General features: G+C 35.2%; 1 protein-coding gene across 2 annotated transcripts; it reads left to right on the forward strand.

Annotated features, from left to right (window-relative positions):
* The first annotated feature begins 3227 nt into the window (after positions 1-3227).
* Positions 3228-16255, forward strand: LOC125659648 (translationally-controlled tumor protein homolog). Of its 2 annotated transcripts, XM_056148853.1 has the most exons (6): positions 3228-3380; positions 7631-7701; positions 8830-9026; positions 11703-11821; positions 14054-14160; positions 15917-16255. In XM_056148853.1, exons 1-6 carry the CDS (start codon positions 3353-3355, stop codon positions 15917-15919), a joined length of 525 nt encoding a protein of 174 aa, XP_056004828.1. In that variant the 5' UTR covers positions 3228-3352; the 3' UTR covers positions 15920-16255. The 2 variants fall into 2 exon arrangements, with proteins under 2 accessions (XP_056004828.1, XP_056004827.1); XM_056148852.1 differs by having other exon boundaries at positions 14054-16255.
* The last annotated feature ends 745 nt before the right edge of the window (positions 16256-17000 follow it).

A 17000-nucleotide genomic window follows, 5' to 3' on the forward strand; every position in this document is an offset into this window, starting at 1 on the left:
TAACAAATAACGATAACTCTTCACATCACTTATTCCCATAGAATGGTATGATGGTGTTCATGATATATTCTATTATTAACGAATAATGCCTGTATAGTCATCATAGAAATATCATTTAGTATCAGTGTTTTAAGCTTTTATAATATTATGGTAACATATTTTAAAGAAGTAATTTGTGTAAATAAGTAATACTTTGATGTATATGATTGTAAATATAATTATTTGTTTGATGTGTTTCAGAGTGTCATACATATATACCTATAGCTTAGATTCTGGCAATAAAATGGAGGTGATCGACATCTAAGAACCCATACAGGACTTTGTTGTTTAATTCGACAGAAACCCTGTTACACCTGTTTCTAATGCAGTAGACTCCCCAGGTTTGTCCAGTCCACTTTTGACTGGCTTGGTTTTCTGTTTTAACTCTTGTAATTTCACAGGTTTCATTAGTTCGGCATGTTTTTGTAGACATTCGTTTTCCTGGCTCGCATCTGAAGTGTGAACATTTTTTGTTTCTACTATAACACTGTCGTCATCCTGATCTAGTTTCTGGACTGTTATATCTTGGCGAACTATTGCGCATGCCTTTTCGACAATACTCAGGATGTATGCTGCAACATCGTCTGTTTTTATTTCAAAATCTTCGCCACTGATCTCAGGAACAGAATATGTGATTTATCCGTTCTCTACATTCGGTATTGCCCGTCCGCTCTCAGTGATTGCCTTGTCTTCTGATTCTTTCTCCAGCACTGCCTCTCCAGTTTCCATGCTTAATTGTCTCAAACACATTTCTCTTCTTTGTTTCCTTCGGTTTGTGTAACTGCATGAAATAGTCATCATCAGCCCATGACGGCAGGAATGAAGAGACATTTTCATTAGCAGTTTTTAAAACTTCAATTTTCAAGATGGTGTCCTTAACCTGTTCATGAGGTACAAAGTCATTTTTCAAATCATTGTCGTCTGCCATAGAACGGAAAACATTTCCAGAGATCATCTTATTTTGATTTTCCATTTGCATTACTCTTATCTATAGCCTAGTACCCGAGGCCTTCCGAGTGCAAGCAGGCCTCGGGTACTAGGCTATCTTATCTAACGTTTCGCAAGCAAGCGCACAGTATGTTTATGGTTGGTCGCGAGGGTGAATGTGTTACGTCGTACACATTAATATGACGTCTTGTACATTGTGACGTTTTATAATATTCGGTGACGTTTAAGATAGCGGATATTCTCTGAAAGATGAGCATACACTTAAATTACCGCTTTCTTTCCCAGGTTTTCACTCACAAAGCACATCCTTAGTGTTATTTGTAATTACAGTAGATGTTTAATGTCAACCATTCTAATTTTTTACTTCATGAAAATGAATTAAATTAATGACCATTGGGATAAAAAAAAAAAAAAAAAAAGATGAAGAAGAAAGCACTAAATACTAAAGCAGCACCCATAACACACGAGCTTTCACCTCAGATGAGCTTTTAAAAAATCGAGGGTGAAGGGTTTGTTCACGAACGCCCCATAGTTATTGATAAATTTTCGTAAGATATAAAGTATTCGTAAGTAAGTAAGTAATTTATTTCCAATTTTGGGCCCAGAGGGCATACAAAGAATACAAAGTTCATATACATAGATACAGGGCCGTAAATTAACCTTCAATTTGGAGGAGGCAGGAAATTAGGCGGGGGTCTGGGGGCCGCCCAGGCCCCCAGACGCTGAGCACATTTTGTGCACACTGAACACGTTTCGTGCAAAATCCTTGATTCTAGGGCCTTCTAAGATGTTACTTGACTAACTCATTCTAAAAGAAAGATTTGGAATGCTTTTTAAGGGAGGTATCATGTTCTTAGTTATTGGAAACAACATAAATTCTAATGAACTTTAAATTTTAATTTTTTTTGGCTCAAAAGTTGGAGGAGGCAGCTGCCTCCTCCGCCTCCATGTAATTTACGGCCCTGTAGATATCTAAATCATAAAAGAGTATGAATATTTAATTTTTTTTTTATAGGACTTGAAAATTTGTTGTGAAGGGGGAAATTGGGCATCTAGTGTAGGGTTCTATCTAAAAACACATTTAATTTACTGTCGGGTGAAAATAACCAAAAGAAAAGTTCAATATCTTTGTATTCAGATAACGAAAACCAATACAAAGTTTGCAAATGGTCTCACGTTTATTTGTTTGTTATCTGTGTTAGTATCTATGAAAACGCTAAAGGATCTCTTCATCCCAAACATTCAACAGAACGATTAGAAATTATTCAAACTGCCAAAAATGAAGTCAATTAATAGAATTGCTGGCTTCTAGACGATTATTTTACGATGGCTAATAAGACTGTTAGTTGTCGTAAAGAAGACGAGAAAATGTTCATTGCATGCGTCAAACAAATGAATAAGTAATGATATCTTTTTTGGAATTCAAACAAAAACAAAAACAAAAAAACCCTGAATTTCCGTTCTCAAAAATTAACGTGATTTTTATTCATAGTTTTATAATACATGTATGTAGCTAGTCTATTTCCAAAACAATGTTGTTGGTTTTTTTTCAATGCAATGTTTTCATAGCTAAGTCGGTATAGAAATTGAGCGAAAAGACCGGTCAGGCTAGGTACAAATTCTATCGAGAATAAAGATGTACAAGGGGCAGGTTCGGGAATGAAATTAGGGTGCGCCCCTTCATCAGGCAGGGGGTCTGGGGCAGCCTTAATTGAGGCCCCCAAAGGTTCCAGCTCTGGCAAAGTCCCCAAAAGCTCAGACCGGACTGGATTTTATAATGCTTGAAATATGTCTCCTATGTACGTCATTTTTACTATTTTCTGTAATTTTTTAAACTTAAGGTAAATCGTGGTATCTTGTTTAGAAAAGATTTTTCAACGATAAAAGAAGTAATAATTTCTTCCACTCCCGGAGAAGTAAATGACAAAATCTTCTGATTAATTTTTGAATTACTTTATTGGGAGAACTTTATTTTTTTCCAAAAATCATTAAAAATTTGTGTCATTTTATTAATTTCACCTTATTAAAAATAATAGAAAATAGTACAAATGACTACTAAATAGCACAGACATCTGAAGTATGGATATTACTAAACCACCACCCTTTTTTGATAATTTTTTTTTTGGTGGCAATAATTTCTCTGAAATATGTGAATTCCTTGTCTATGTCATGCCTGTTTCGATTCATGTAATCGTTTCACGCTTTTTGTAAGCTTTAGAGAATGGCACCGGTGGTGATGCCTCAAAATCCGAATGTATTTACGATCGAGTTAATTTTTAGAAAATCTTTCTTTTCTTCCGGTCCTCAGTGGCGACAACACAAGATTTGGATACTTGTGGCCATTAAATCGTAGTTCATCGTCAAAATGATCGTGTTTAAAGACTTAATTACAGGTAGGATATTCTCATAATTAACCATTCTTCCTATTTACTTTCTATCTTTAATAGCTTTCCTTGTATTTGAAGGTAAAATTAGCTATAAAATGGTACTGGGTGGTGAAAGTGTCTATTGTTTATGGTGACAAAATATTGGCCTATGTGGACTTAGTTACTTGAATTGAATTACAGAAGATTATCTTAACCAATAATTTGGTATGTTGTCGATCACAACATGATATGAAAACAAAATCAATAGAAGTCTTCATTTAACGGGATTGCGGGAGCTGGGAGAACAGCTGACACTCGACACACCTCGGCCAATCTGAATCATAGCTTGACTACATGATGTAAACTGTACGTTTGTACCCACATTATCAGGGTTTTAATCTAACTTTTCATGTCACCAGTTCAGCCGGACTAATAGGGTATAATTTCAGCCAGTTCGCAGAAAATTTTCCAGTGGACCAGAGTTTTTCAGAAATAAATAAACATATTTCGCCCATGTTATTAAAATAAAGTAACGGAATTTAACTTGATATGTCTCAGACAATATTGTATTGGTAACACTTGTGTGAGATTTATATTTCTGATATCTACAGAGGAATGCCAACATAAGTATGATTTCCAAAATGACGTTTTAAAAAATTGACCAGTCCAATCGGACTGACTAAAACAAATGTCAGTCAGTCCGCCAGACTTTTAACCAGTCACAGACTGACGGGCATATGTTAATTTCGAGCCATGATTATAAGAAAGTAATTAAGTACACTTCGCTTGCCTTACCTGAAACTTAGTTTGGATACACAGCATTTAATAGCCAACATAAAACATTGCTCCGACTTTTCTCGGTGTTTTACCTTATTTAAAAATATGTTCATTTCCCCTCTCCCGACCCAAAGTTTCTGAGGTAGGTAGGTAAAAAAAAAATTTTGGCTAGCAGAATTATATTTAATATGAACTTACCATTGATAACAAAGCCTGATACCAAAATGTCATGAAGCACATCATTCCACGTTTCCTTGTCAAACTCATAAACAGGTTGGGAACACTTCCCCTATAGTGAGATATTCTCACTAAAACGCAATTATCCCTCTTTACGGAGAGTAAACATTACCTTAAACAGGTGTTGTGGCGTCTTTATTGAAAAATAATGGCAAATCCCGTGCAACGCTGAATAAGTGCGACACACTCAACATGATGCGAATTGTTTCTATGGAATTGACAACATAGTCAAGAAATTGCATATCAAAGTTGCTGCGTAAGAGGGAAACAGTCTGAAATCCAAAATACATTGTGAGTGTTTTTGTTTTGATTAATATATTTGCAAAAGTATCAGACATGTTAGCACTTTTTCTTCTTTTAACGTGAAACACGAAGAGATGTACTCCACGGGTGTTTTTCTCGGTTTTATTAGATATATTTACTCTCGCTAGAGAGGGATAATTGCGTTTTAGCGAAAATATCTCGCTATGGGGAAGTGTACCCAACCTGATAAAGTCAGTTCTTGCATAAGTTCTTTGATTAAGCAATTTAAGGGAAGGTGTTGATATTTCCGACAGTACTCAATTGTACATGTCAGGGTGTCAAGTTCCTATTTATTCCTATAAGTTCGTATAAAGTTGAAGGTTCCTATATTTTCTCTGCAAGTCATTAAAATCCCTATAAACCCTGCATATATCCAAAAAAGTGACAGTCTTATTTTCAAAAGTAAAAGAAAAAAGAAAACCCAAAAATCCACTGTCTATGCGAAAGTTTTTTGGACCACACAGGACATTCGGTCCTGTGTAATCAATGAACACACAGGACCGAACCAAATTTTGTCAGACCGAAAAACCTAATGTAAAAATGTGAAACACATGAAAATGCAGAACCAAGGAAATCTTATTATACTATAGTAATCAGTCTTCGACGTTAACCGGTGGCCCGAGGCCAGTAAAATCGGGATCGGGCTTCTAAAAATATTTAACCCAGGAGTCTGGAGGGCCTATAAATGTTTTATTGTATGTTTTGTATATATTACAAATAGAGCGTGAGATTGACTCAGACTTTGTCATGACTTGCATGTAGCAATGAAATTTCGCATCGATAAATGATCAACCATCCTGCTTTTTATGAAGTATAGGGAGGCACAGGCACTGGAAGTTAATGTAAATATATAGTATGTGCATATATAAAAAATACATGCACATACTATATATTTACATTAACTTCCAATGTCCGTGTTGGGATTCCCGTGGGGTTTCGGGTTAGAATAGGTCCTCAGTACCCCCTTGCTTGTTGTAAGAGGCGACTAATAGGGGCGGTCCTTTGGATGAGACGGCAAAAACTGAGGTCCTGTGTTACAGCAGGTGTGGCACGATAAAGATCCCTTCTTGCTCGATGGCCATAAGCGCCGAGCATAGGCCTAAATTATGTAGCCCTTCACCTGCAGTGGTAACGTCTCCATATGAGTGAAATATTTTTCAAGAGGGACGTAAAATAATATTCAACCCATGTAGGGAGGGGGCTCGTCTGAAATTCCAAACCTCACAAGCGTATTTCACAATCACAACCATCAGATATAAATAAATAAAAAAAACTATTAGTACAAGGAGAAAAAGAAATCGAAGAGTTAAGCCCCATTGGACCAAGGGTGGGCCTTTGCTGAGATTTAATTCAGGAGAAAACAATGTTTTGTAAGTGGTGTATACAAAACACAGTAGAACATGAGCTTCTGATGTCATCTGTTGAAAAATAAAATAAGATATAATAATGTCAGTTGTTCTTTAACTATGGTGATCTGGATATGTATTTTCCTACAGTAGAACATGCTTGTACCTTGCAAATGACAAGTGGTCAAATTATAAAAAACATTTTGGGCCATTAAAATATTGTTTGGGCTTGCAATATTATTATACTGGGAGGCCCGAAGGGCCTGTGCTTCACAGTTTTTCGTGAAGACTGAGTAATACTATTGATATTTTATCTTTAGTAGGCCTAACAGCTTTTCTTTTACCGGGGATCGCTGCCGCATAATACTTTTAGACGGACTATGCGGTTTTAATCACATTCATTTACATATTTAGATTTGTGCGATATTTTTTACTTATTACAAACATTTAAATGACTCCACGTCAAAATAGTATAGCTCAAAACCAGACACTGAGACATCGGACACTCAGGTCTGATGTCTTTTGCATAGACTGGTGTTCTATGTTTCATTATACTAAATCAGTGATTTTTTTTTTGTTTTTCAAACTACCACCCCTCCTTTTGAATTGGGAAAAATTAGCGACATTTTCCTCAAATTGGGAAAAATCATTCATAGTAAATTAAAATGGTAAAGATGCTTAAAATAATCAAATAACAATTTTTTTGTTTGAGGTTTATTTCAGATTTGATTTAAAATCATAAAATAAATCATTATTTAACATTAAATATGTAGTGAAAGTCAGTACACCTTGTATAGATATTATTTACTTTTTCTAAGAAATACTTATTGTCTAACTTCATAAAGAAAATAATAAATTATTAATTCACCAGTATTTGTACCCATAATCTTGTAAATATTATATTAATAATCAAGTTTCCTGAATGTCTCTCCTGTTTGTATTTTTCGGATTTTAGTAAAACCCTATACTGTTGGCCACGTCCTGTTATTAGCCTGACCCTACATATAATGGCGGTCAAACTAAATTGTCAACAATATGGCTTAATGTGTATCAGGAAACTATATATTTCGCTGTATATCTGCTTACATGGATGCCTCTATTGTTTTACATATTCTTTACAAAACCTTTTGCATGTGCAGTGGTTTGGAGAATAAAATTGAAGAAAAAAATGTATTTACTCTTTGTCAGCAATATACGGTAACCTTTTTTTTAAAATGTCCTAATTTCCCTTGATATAAAAATTGGGGAAAACATATATATATAATTGGGAAAAAATAGCTAATTTTAGTGAGGGGAAACAGCCGAATATTGGTGGCATTTTGGCCCCCCAAAAAATCACTGTAAATAAATGTCTAAATTACTATGTTTAATGTTTACTATAAAAACTATGTGAAAATGGATTACTACAAGTTTGGTGCAATTCAAGGGCACTTGTTACAAATTGGTTTTCATTTTCATCATTTTTGGGGAAAAAAATATATTTGGTTTGAAAGTAAGTTGGCTATTGTGACATTGTGCTATGCATTTAAATAATTTTGGTATAATTACAAATGTATTGAAGTATGTCACACCTGAAGACAATAAAATAACTTTTGCACTGTACTGTATTTACAGGAGACGAGCTTTTCACAGATTCATATCAATTCACCATCAAGGATGACTTCTTCTACGAGGTTGAGGGAAAAGTATGTATAGATTAGAATTAAATTCATTGATCATTTAAATGCATTGTAAAATTAACTGTGAACTAGCTGGCTATTTAGAGCAGACATGATTTTTCTTTGGACCCCTAGACCCCCACCCCCTTCCGCTTTTTCTACCTTTCTGTAGACTCATGTCTTTTAGAGTCTGACATTTGGGTAAAAATATCTGCAGCATCAGATTAACTCTCATGTTCATGATGATGTATAAGGGCAGTGATTTTTTAACACTTTTCAAAAGGGTCCTGTGGCTTTCGAATTGGGGAAAATTGTCAACATTTTGATGAAATTGGGGAAACCTAGTCATTATTGTACAGTGGGTTCCCCCCCCCCCCCCCCCCCCCCAATCTTTGTTTACAAAACAAATAATAAACTCTCTAAAATGAGCTTCTGTGATGATGTATAACATTGATTTTCATGTGAAATTTTTCAAACACATTAGACAGTAGATTTTGATCATTAAAAGTGAAAACAAAAGTTTGGGTAAAATCGTGAATCAGTCCCTTTAACATAGTCCAAACATATTTTCTCACTATACTTGTGTCCAAATATGTCTCCTAGCATTCATTGAATTCCCATGTGAACTGAAAAGTCTGCTTTGGGCAATTACTACAGATGCAAATTTCAGTTTCACTGCAATTTATTAAAAACTTTAATTGATGAGAATGAACAACAGTAATCAGTTGGGGGCATAATGCTGAAAATAATGCACATATAAGTTATTTTACACACAAACATATATATTATTTGTTTTTAGAGAATTTTTTTTAATCATATGGGGTCATTAATTTGGCCTGAAATTAGCTGCATAACTGTAGCTTTCTGAGAAAATATTGGGACAGATTAAAGAGGAGCTACTGTATAGATCAACCCCTTATAAAAATCTTCGATTTACGGCAAATAAAAACTAAAATGGGGGGAAATTACATATGGAATTTTACCAAGTGGGTGATCAGAATTAGATGTCTAAGAGCTCACAGAGGCTCTGTAGTCCCATTGATGAATGGGCAAGCACTTATTTACAGCCTGGTGAAGAACTCTATGTGTATAGTAAAATGAATGAGCTTCAGGAAGAAGAACATCAGAATACGATTTTGTGTTTGTCTACTGTAGACGGTGACTCTGGATAAAGGAGCTGGCAACATCGACATCGGAGCCAACCCCTCAGCGGAAGGTGGAGAAGGGGATGAAGGTGTGGATGACTCCGGTAACAAGGTGTCCGGATGTAATATCGTTCTAGCCTCAAACTTACAACCCACACAATTTGACAAGAAAAGCTACCAGTCATACATCAAAGACTATATGAAGGCGTAAGTTTTGCAATAGGAGAGAGAGTTTCTTTATAATTAATAACAAAGTTGCCAGGAATATAGAACTTATTGGATATGAAAAGTTCTCCTTAGAAAAAATGCCAACATTGTTATTTTTCTTTATATTACTGGTATCAATAAATAGTACCACTTCCGATGCCAAATACTATCAAAAAATGTCCAACAAACTGCAATGGCATCGTAATTTGAGGCAGTATGAAACATTTACGAGTTATCGGGGTTTAAACTTAGCACTCGCCAATTGCGAGTAAAATTTTGTGGGGGAATCTTAAATTTATTGTCTCGCTCGCCCACATGGCGAGTAGTTTCCGAGAAAAGGAATGGTCATAATTGTATTGGGTTCAGTAATCGTATATTTTAGTGACCAAACACTTTTCGGAGAGTTATCTACAAGCTTGATTTAAAGCGTTTTGGGGACCACATCTAAATCAAAAGTAAGCCATGTGCAGTTTTTACCCAAGTCAACCGGCAAGATCACCGATGTCAAAACAGTTTTTGAGCTTGCTGGTAAAAAAGCAAGGATTGCATTCATGATTATGACATGATATGAAAAAATAAAATGCTTAGTACTGGGCCAAAATTAAAAATTAGTTTGTTTGCCATCGCGCAACTGACCCATCTTTAACACACACACACACATTTGGTTAATTTGAAAAGTCAAGGGTTATTGATTCGTTACCTCGCACTAACATCAGTCACCATTCAAAACCTGGGTTTGGGACAGAGGATGATGCAATAAGCTAAAATCAAATCATCCAATGAGATTCCTTCTTTAAGATGCAGGTTTGGTAAGAGCAAAAACAAAGTAAACAATGGTCTTTGTGGGGTACTTTTCTTAACATCAAGAACATTGCGTGTTGATTTTTTATGTAACATAATTAAAAGTTCACATTTTCGTCCCTTAAATGTTGAAGCTATTTGTCAATTTGTGTCAATTTTAAATAACTTGTTCAATTTGTTGAAACACAATCGACAAACATACTTGGACAATCCATCGTTTTCATGCGGCTGGTATTCTAAAACTTCATTTAATTGACTCTTTTAAAAAAATAAATTTCCGAAAATCAATCCACGGTCACAAATTTTACAACATGTTGCCGATGCCGCATCATGCATGTTTAGTTTCCTTTTCAACCAATTATAAAAACTGTTGTCTGATTGGCTCCATGCTACAAACCAATCATATGCTCCGTCTCAAGCCGTTTTTGAATGGTGACCAGGGCTTGAAGCTAACTTTTTATGTCACCAGTCCAGTCGGACTGATGGGGCAGGGTTCGAAATTACCTCATGTCCGTAAGTCTGAGACTAGTAAAAAACGTTTCGGACTAGTAAACACTCTATAGCGCTAGTCCGTACGGACTAGTGAAAATACGAAAATCAATCTTGAATTGGTTAAGATTTTAGCAAGATTTGTTCGAGTCTCTTAGATGTTTGAAACTTATGGTCGATTACCTGCATGGTTAAGTGTTTGCGTGACTATGACATCCCGATCTTCCAAACACATGGAGTGCGTTCGAGACCGCCGTTCTTTGAACAAGCACAAATTCTTGCCGGTTCTGAACTCCGAGTACGCATCACGAGAACGGGTTCAAGGTGCAAGAACTGCAAGTAGTGTGATCTAAGAACAAGCACGTTTGTGCGCACATGTTCTCGTCATTCGCTACTCTAACACAGGAGCTCGTAACACTATAGCTCATGGCTTGGTCAATCGAGTGAATTTTATTGACTTTATTGATAAAATTTCAAACTCCTGTTACTCTAAGAACTGAGCACGAAAACAACAGGAACGTCAATATCGAACGCACTTATGGACGTTTATAAAAGGATTAACTTGGTGGTTACTGTATGCTTCGGAAGATCTTGAATGCAAAATAAAGTATGGTGGTCTTTTTCTCCTGTAGGTGTCAGAAACTGAATTGCATGCAACTGTGATGTGTTTGGTTTAATTAATACTATTGAATAAAATGAAGATCATTTAATATGATATACTGGACGGACTAGTGAAATGCTTTGCGGACTAGTGAACATCAATAGTGACTAGTCCGTACAGACTAGTGCTTGAGAAAGTTAATTTCGAACCTTGTGGGGCATAATTTCAACCAGTCCGCAGAAAATTTTACCAGTCCAACAGAATTTTCCAGAAATTAAACTCAATATGCCTCAGACAATATTGTAACACTTAAATTTGGGATTTATATTTACGAATCAGATTTGTCTGTTATCTACAGATTGAAGCATGCCAAATGTGTGTATAAAATTTCACAAGTATATTTTCCAAAATGATGCTTTAGAAAATTAACCAGTCCCATTGGACTGACTAAAACAAATGTTAGTCAGTCCGCCATACTTTTAACCAGTCACAGACTGACGGGCATATGTTAATTTCGAGCCCTGGTGACTGATGTCAAGGGTTAGTGCAAGGTGACGAATCTATAAACCTTGACTTGTGAAGATGCGTTTGGTTTGGTTTTTAGATTTGTTCTTTGCCGTAATTTCAAGTGCTCACTTGATCGATTCAGCACATGTCATACTGGTTAGATCTTTATCTATCTGACAAAGTATCAGATGATGATTATGGACAAAAGGCTAAAATCACAGAGGTAAACTCGCATGTGTTATTCGATCCGAGTAGTGGTCATTTGTTTTGTTTTGTAGACTCAAGGCTAAAATTACAGAGGTAAAGGGACAGGAAGCTGCAGATGCATTTGTCAAGAAAGCACCAGCCTGTATAAAAGAGGTCTTAGGAAACTTTAAAAACTTTGAATTTTTCCTTGGTAAGTATAAGCACCAACCTGTATAAAAGAGGTCTTAGGAAACTTTAAAAACTTTGAATTTTTCCTTGATAAGTATAAGCATCAACCTGTATAAAAGAGGTCTTAGGAAACTTTAAAAACTTTGAATTTTTCCTTGGTAAGTATAAGCACCAGTCTGTATAAAAGAGGTCTTAGGAAACTTCAAAAACTTTAAATTTTTCTTTGGTAAGTATATCTATCAAAAGTAATCTACAATAAATTTCTCATATACTTACGATCTAGTACTGTGTGTTCAAAGGCTAAAAAGGAGTGCTGAAGTTTCTTTTCAGACAGTTGGAATACATCAATGATGCAATTCCAGTTTTAACATTTGGTCTGAACAATGTGCCCCTTGAAAGTGGTTTAAATGATATGTATTGCAATACTTATGCCATGATTCAATATTTCCAATACAATGCATTTTATAGAGTAACAAATAATGTGCAGAAAAAGTTAAATTGCAAAGATTCAGTTACAAATTTATAAGTAAAATGTTTCCATTGCTTTGGTGAGATGGCGATGTGCTCTGTTTACTGTTTTTAAGTTCACTTTTGTTTTCATCAGACTCGCATCCAACAACAGTCTGAACTTTTTCAGAGGCCATTTTGTCCCTTATGCATGATATAATAAAATTTATATAGCATCTTATATAATTAAAACATAATTAAATGAAATTAAATGGCATAAGATATGTAAAATGGCATGTAAAAATTAACACAGCTTGAGCTCAATGTATTTTAGCAAACTAAATTTTAAAAAAAGTAATAAAACCAAAGATCTGCAATGTGAATCAAACATTGAAATTGATGCTCAACAATTGAACAGAATTGATATTTTGGTGAACCATTTCAGCCCTGTTTAACATAGGAGAAATTTTTTGGGGGTAATAAAACTGCTTTTAATGTAAGGATTGTATTGTCATAACATCTTCTACAAAGATGCCACGAAAGACTCAAATGTATTGTCTCTTAAGATCTTAAAAGATCAAGGTCATAAAACAAAAATTCAGTGATGCTTTTAAATTGTTTTAGTGACTGATTCAAGATGTATACTACATGAGAGTTTGTCAAATTTTGCATTTTTAGCTCACCTAAGCTGGAAGCTCTGTAAACTTTTCACATTTTTATCTTCTCCAGAACCACTGGACTAATTTCAAGCAAACTTGGTACAAATTCGGAAGGGGAGATAATCATGAATATAGGGTGGGGTCATTTAAAACTCTTCCTCTCAAAAACCATTGCACCAGAAAAGTTCAAATTTACATGGAAGCTGCCGGACATGGTGTAGATTCAAGTTTGTTAAAATCATGGCTGCTGGAGGTAGGTTAGGGCCACAATAGGAGATCACAGTATCTAATGGCTAGGGTTGCCGTAGGTCAGTGGTAGAGCATTCGCTTCATAACTGGGAGGTCATGAGTTTGATCCCTGCTCATGCCATGACCATGTCAAACTTAAGAAATAGAATTAATAGGTAGGGATTGTTCCTTTGTCAGACGCTCAGCAATATAAACACCACCATCTAATAGCCAGTATTCATGACAGGATAATGGTCGCATACGGTGGAACAGGAAGGACTAGGTTGACACTATAGACCTTTCATGATTGGAGGGATCCATTGTGTTGTCTAGTACAAGAAACCGAGTTAAAAAAAATTATAGAACTTAATGAAATTGCAGTATAACTGGTTATTGATTTATTAGCTCACATGAGATATAAGCTCGGGTGAACCTTTCTGATCACCTTTTTGTTTGTCATTCCGATTGTCTGTAAACTTCACACATTATTGACTTCTTTTCCAGAACCACTGGGCTGATTTCAATCAAATTTGTCGTAAAGAATCTTTTGGTAAAGGGGAGATAAATAAGAAATGGTGAATATAGTGGCATCTTTTTAAAAAAAAAAAAATTCTATGCAGTCATGAATTAAAACGCTAAACAATTTTTATGACTTCAATTAAGTAATGCAAAAAATAAAAAGCGAGGGTCACAGATAAAGTTTACACCTATACGTACAAACAATGGAGGTATTTATAGAGCTGTTATAAGATAACTCTGATATACGATGTTTATAAACTGTTAACATTCATTTGGAGTGCTACCAGGACCCTCACCAGTAATGTGGCTGTAGAACAAGGAACCCATGGTCATACTATGGAAGTGAGCTTTTTATTGCACATGTACTTTTTTTTTTTTATTCAGTTGTGATACTTTCGTAGGTGAGAGCCAGAATCCAGATGGACATGTAGCTCTTCTGGACTACAGAGAGGACGGAATCACCCCATACATGTTGTTTTTAAAGGATGGAATCGAAGAAATCAAATATGTAAGACTTTAATGTTTTATTACTTTCTGGATAATGAATGATGTGTGAAGTTTTGTAACACACCCAAGTTTTTCGGATCAAATCTCTCTAAGCTTTTCACATTTTCGACTTCTGAATAATACCTAGATCATTTTTATACGCCCGTCTTTAGACGGGACGTATTATGGTACAGCGATGTCTGTCCGTCCGTTCGGGGTTTTCTCTTTATAATTTCATTTCCCTTTTACATATCATGCTGAAACTTGCTGTGTAGCTTCTTTGTGGGTCACTCTAGATCATACTGCAATTTTGATCCATTTCGACCTTTTTTCCAGGAGTTTTGCCCCTTTATTTGGAAATAATTATTATATGGAGGGTACATAATTTGTCCGCCCTACTCCTCCCACAGTTTTCAAGTGAGAGCCTTCTTGTTTTGTGGAGTGTTTGTATGGGTACTGAAGATGTGCATGTTACATGGATTTTGATTTTTTACAATTTTTGAGAAATTTACAGGTTGTTGAACTTAGTCTATTTGGAAATTAATATTCTATGGAGGGTAGATAATTTGTCCGCCCAACTTTTCCCACAGTTTTCAAGTGAGGACCATCTTATTTTGTGTCGTGTTGGTATGGGTATTTTAGACGTACATCTGGGGAAGGATTTTTATTTTCTTCCATTTTTGAAAAAATTACAGGTTGTTGAACTTGGTCCATTTTGAAGAAATCTCGATTTTTAAGCTAAGACCCTTTGTTCATATGAAAGTTTGTCACAGCCTCATGAGGCTGATACTACCTGAAGCAAAGTTATACAAATTATAGCACAAGAAAAACACCCTATGTAAGCATTTCATGGGCGTATTATGTACCGTTTGCAGTACTCTTGTTAACTAAAATTAATACAAAGCTTGCTTTGATAAAGAGGATTCACTCTAATCAATTGAAAAATCATATCTCCTTCCATGGGGAGATAATTTAAGAAGTTAGGGCAGGGTGTTTTTAGCCGAGTTGCAACAAAGTTGAACTCGGCTATTGATTTGGTGATGCGTGCGGGTGGTTGGGCGTCAACAATTGGTTTCCGGATGATAACTCGAAAAGTTTACAATCTAATCAAATGAAACTTTGATATATTGTTGGGTACCAGGTAAGGAAGACCCCTATTGATTTTGGAGAAAAATGGTCAGAGGTCACAGTGACTGAAAATAGAATGAAAATTTCAGAAAAATTTGGTTTCCGGATGATAACTCAGAAAGTTTAAATCCGAATCAAATGATACTTAAAGATATTATGTACCATGTAAGGAAGACCCCTATTGATTTTGGAGAAAATAGGTCAAAGGTCAAGGTCACAGTGACCGAAAATAGATTTAAAATTCAAAAAAATGTTGGTTTCAGGAGGATAAATCGAAAAAAAAAATTAATTTGAATCAAATGAAACTTGTATTTATTGTTGGATACCAGCAAAGCAAGGCCCCTATTGATTTTGGAGAAAAAAGGTCAAGGTCACAGTCCTGAAAAAAGATTGAAAATTTTAGAAATATCTGGATCTGCATGATAACTCTAAAAGTTTAAATCTGAATATTCACAATTATAAATATGCCACATCATTCCTGACTTTACAATGTATCCCATGCAACTCGGCTCATGCACCCCTGGTTGCATATATTGATTTTAATCATTTTCAAAAAAAAATACTATATGTACCCAACATGCAATCTAGCCCAAGCATTCAATAAATGATCACTTTGGACGAAAATATAATTTCATTGTTTTGTTTTTCAGTGAACATGCCACCCATACAGAAAGACTCAAAACACCCAAGTTTCAAGATATTCAAAACTGGAAATTGATAAAATGTACTTGTGAAGATTTGAAAGTGAGCAATATTTGGATTCTGCTGGTTTCCTAATGTGACAGCAATCTCTTAGTCTTATAGCAATGTTGATGTCGGTATTTATTAGAGGACATGGCAAATAATGATATTGTGATAAGACTATGGGTATAACTGTGATACAAACCAAGGGGGACTGTTCTTAAATATAGCATGTATTGTTGGCGAATTGTCAGAGGTGCAATTTAAGGTATATAATGATATATATACGATAAAATTTTTAAAAACATTTTGAGTTCTTGCTGGTCTTGTTCATTTCATGGTTTCAGTATGCACTGTTGGTTACTTGATTTGATATCAATTGGAGAAGTAATACCTATATTGTAGGACTCTTGCTTCACCCAAATGATCTGATCATTTTATTTTAGATTATGATATTTATTTCTTATAACTAGAGACGCACATGGTTGGTTAAAGCCTGTGGGTTGGGATTTGAACTAAACTTGTATGACAAACAACTACACTGTACAGATAATGGCATAAGTTTTGAAGTTTGTCCGAACAGTGAAAATGGATGGCAAGAGTCCTACGCGACCTTAACTGATATCCTTGCATGCGGGTCCGATAAAAGGACCCAGTCCCAGTTGAAAATTTCCCGAATTATCATCTCACAAGAAAGTGAATAATGGTGTTGTTACGTAAAATCTGCAACATCTCTGGAATGATTATATCTAATCGATGTATCAAATTCGCTTAAATAAATGGAAGTTTAAACAAATAAAGACATATGTCAAGCCCCCATCCCATTTTATTTACAGAATACTGTTAACTTGTATTTATATCCCCCCCCCCCCCCCCCAAAAAAAAATTGGAGCATATACATGTATACCTATAATCACGATCTGTAAATGACTGCAGTTTGTTTTTCTACCTACAATGAGGTTTTTTTTTTAAAGTAATTTTCCTAAAGTAACAGTTTTTCAACGTACAATTCATTAACCCAGGTTTGATTTTCCTCCATAGCATAGGATATTG

This window comes from Ostrea edulis, chromosome 9 (assembly GCF_947568905.1).
Source record: "Ostrea edulis chromosome 9, xbOstEdul1.1, whole genome shotgun sequence".
In the NCBI taxonomy this organism is placed as follows: Eukaryota; Metazoa; Mollusca; class Bivalvia; order Ostreida; family Ostreidae; genus Ostrea; species Ostrea edulis.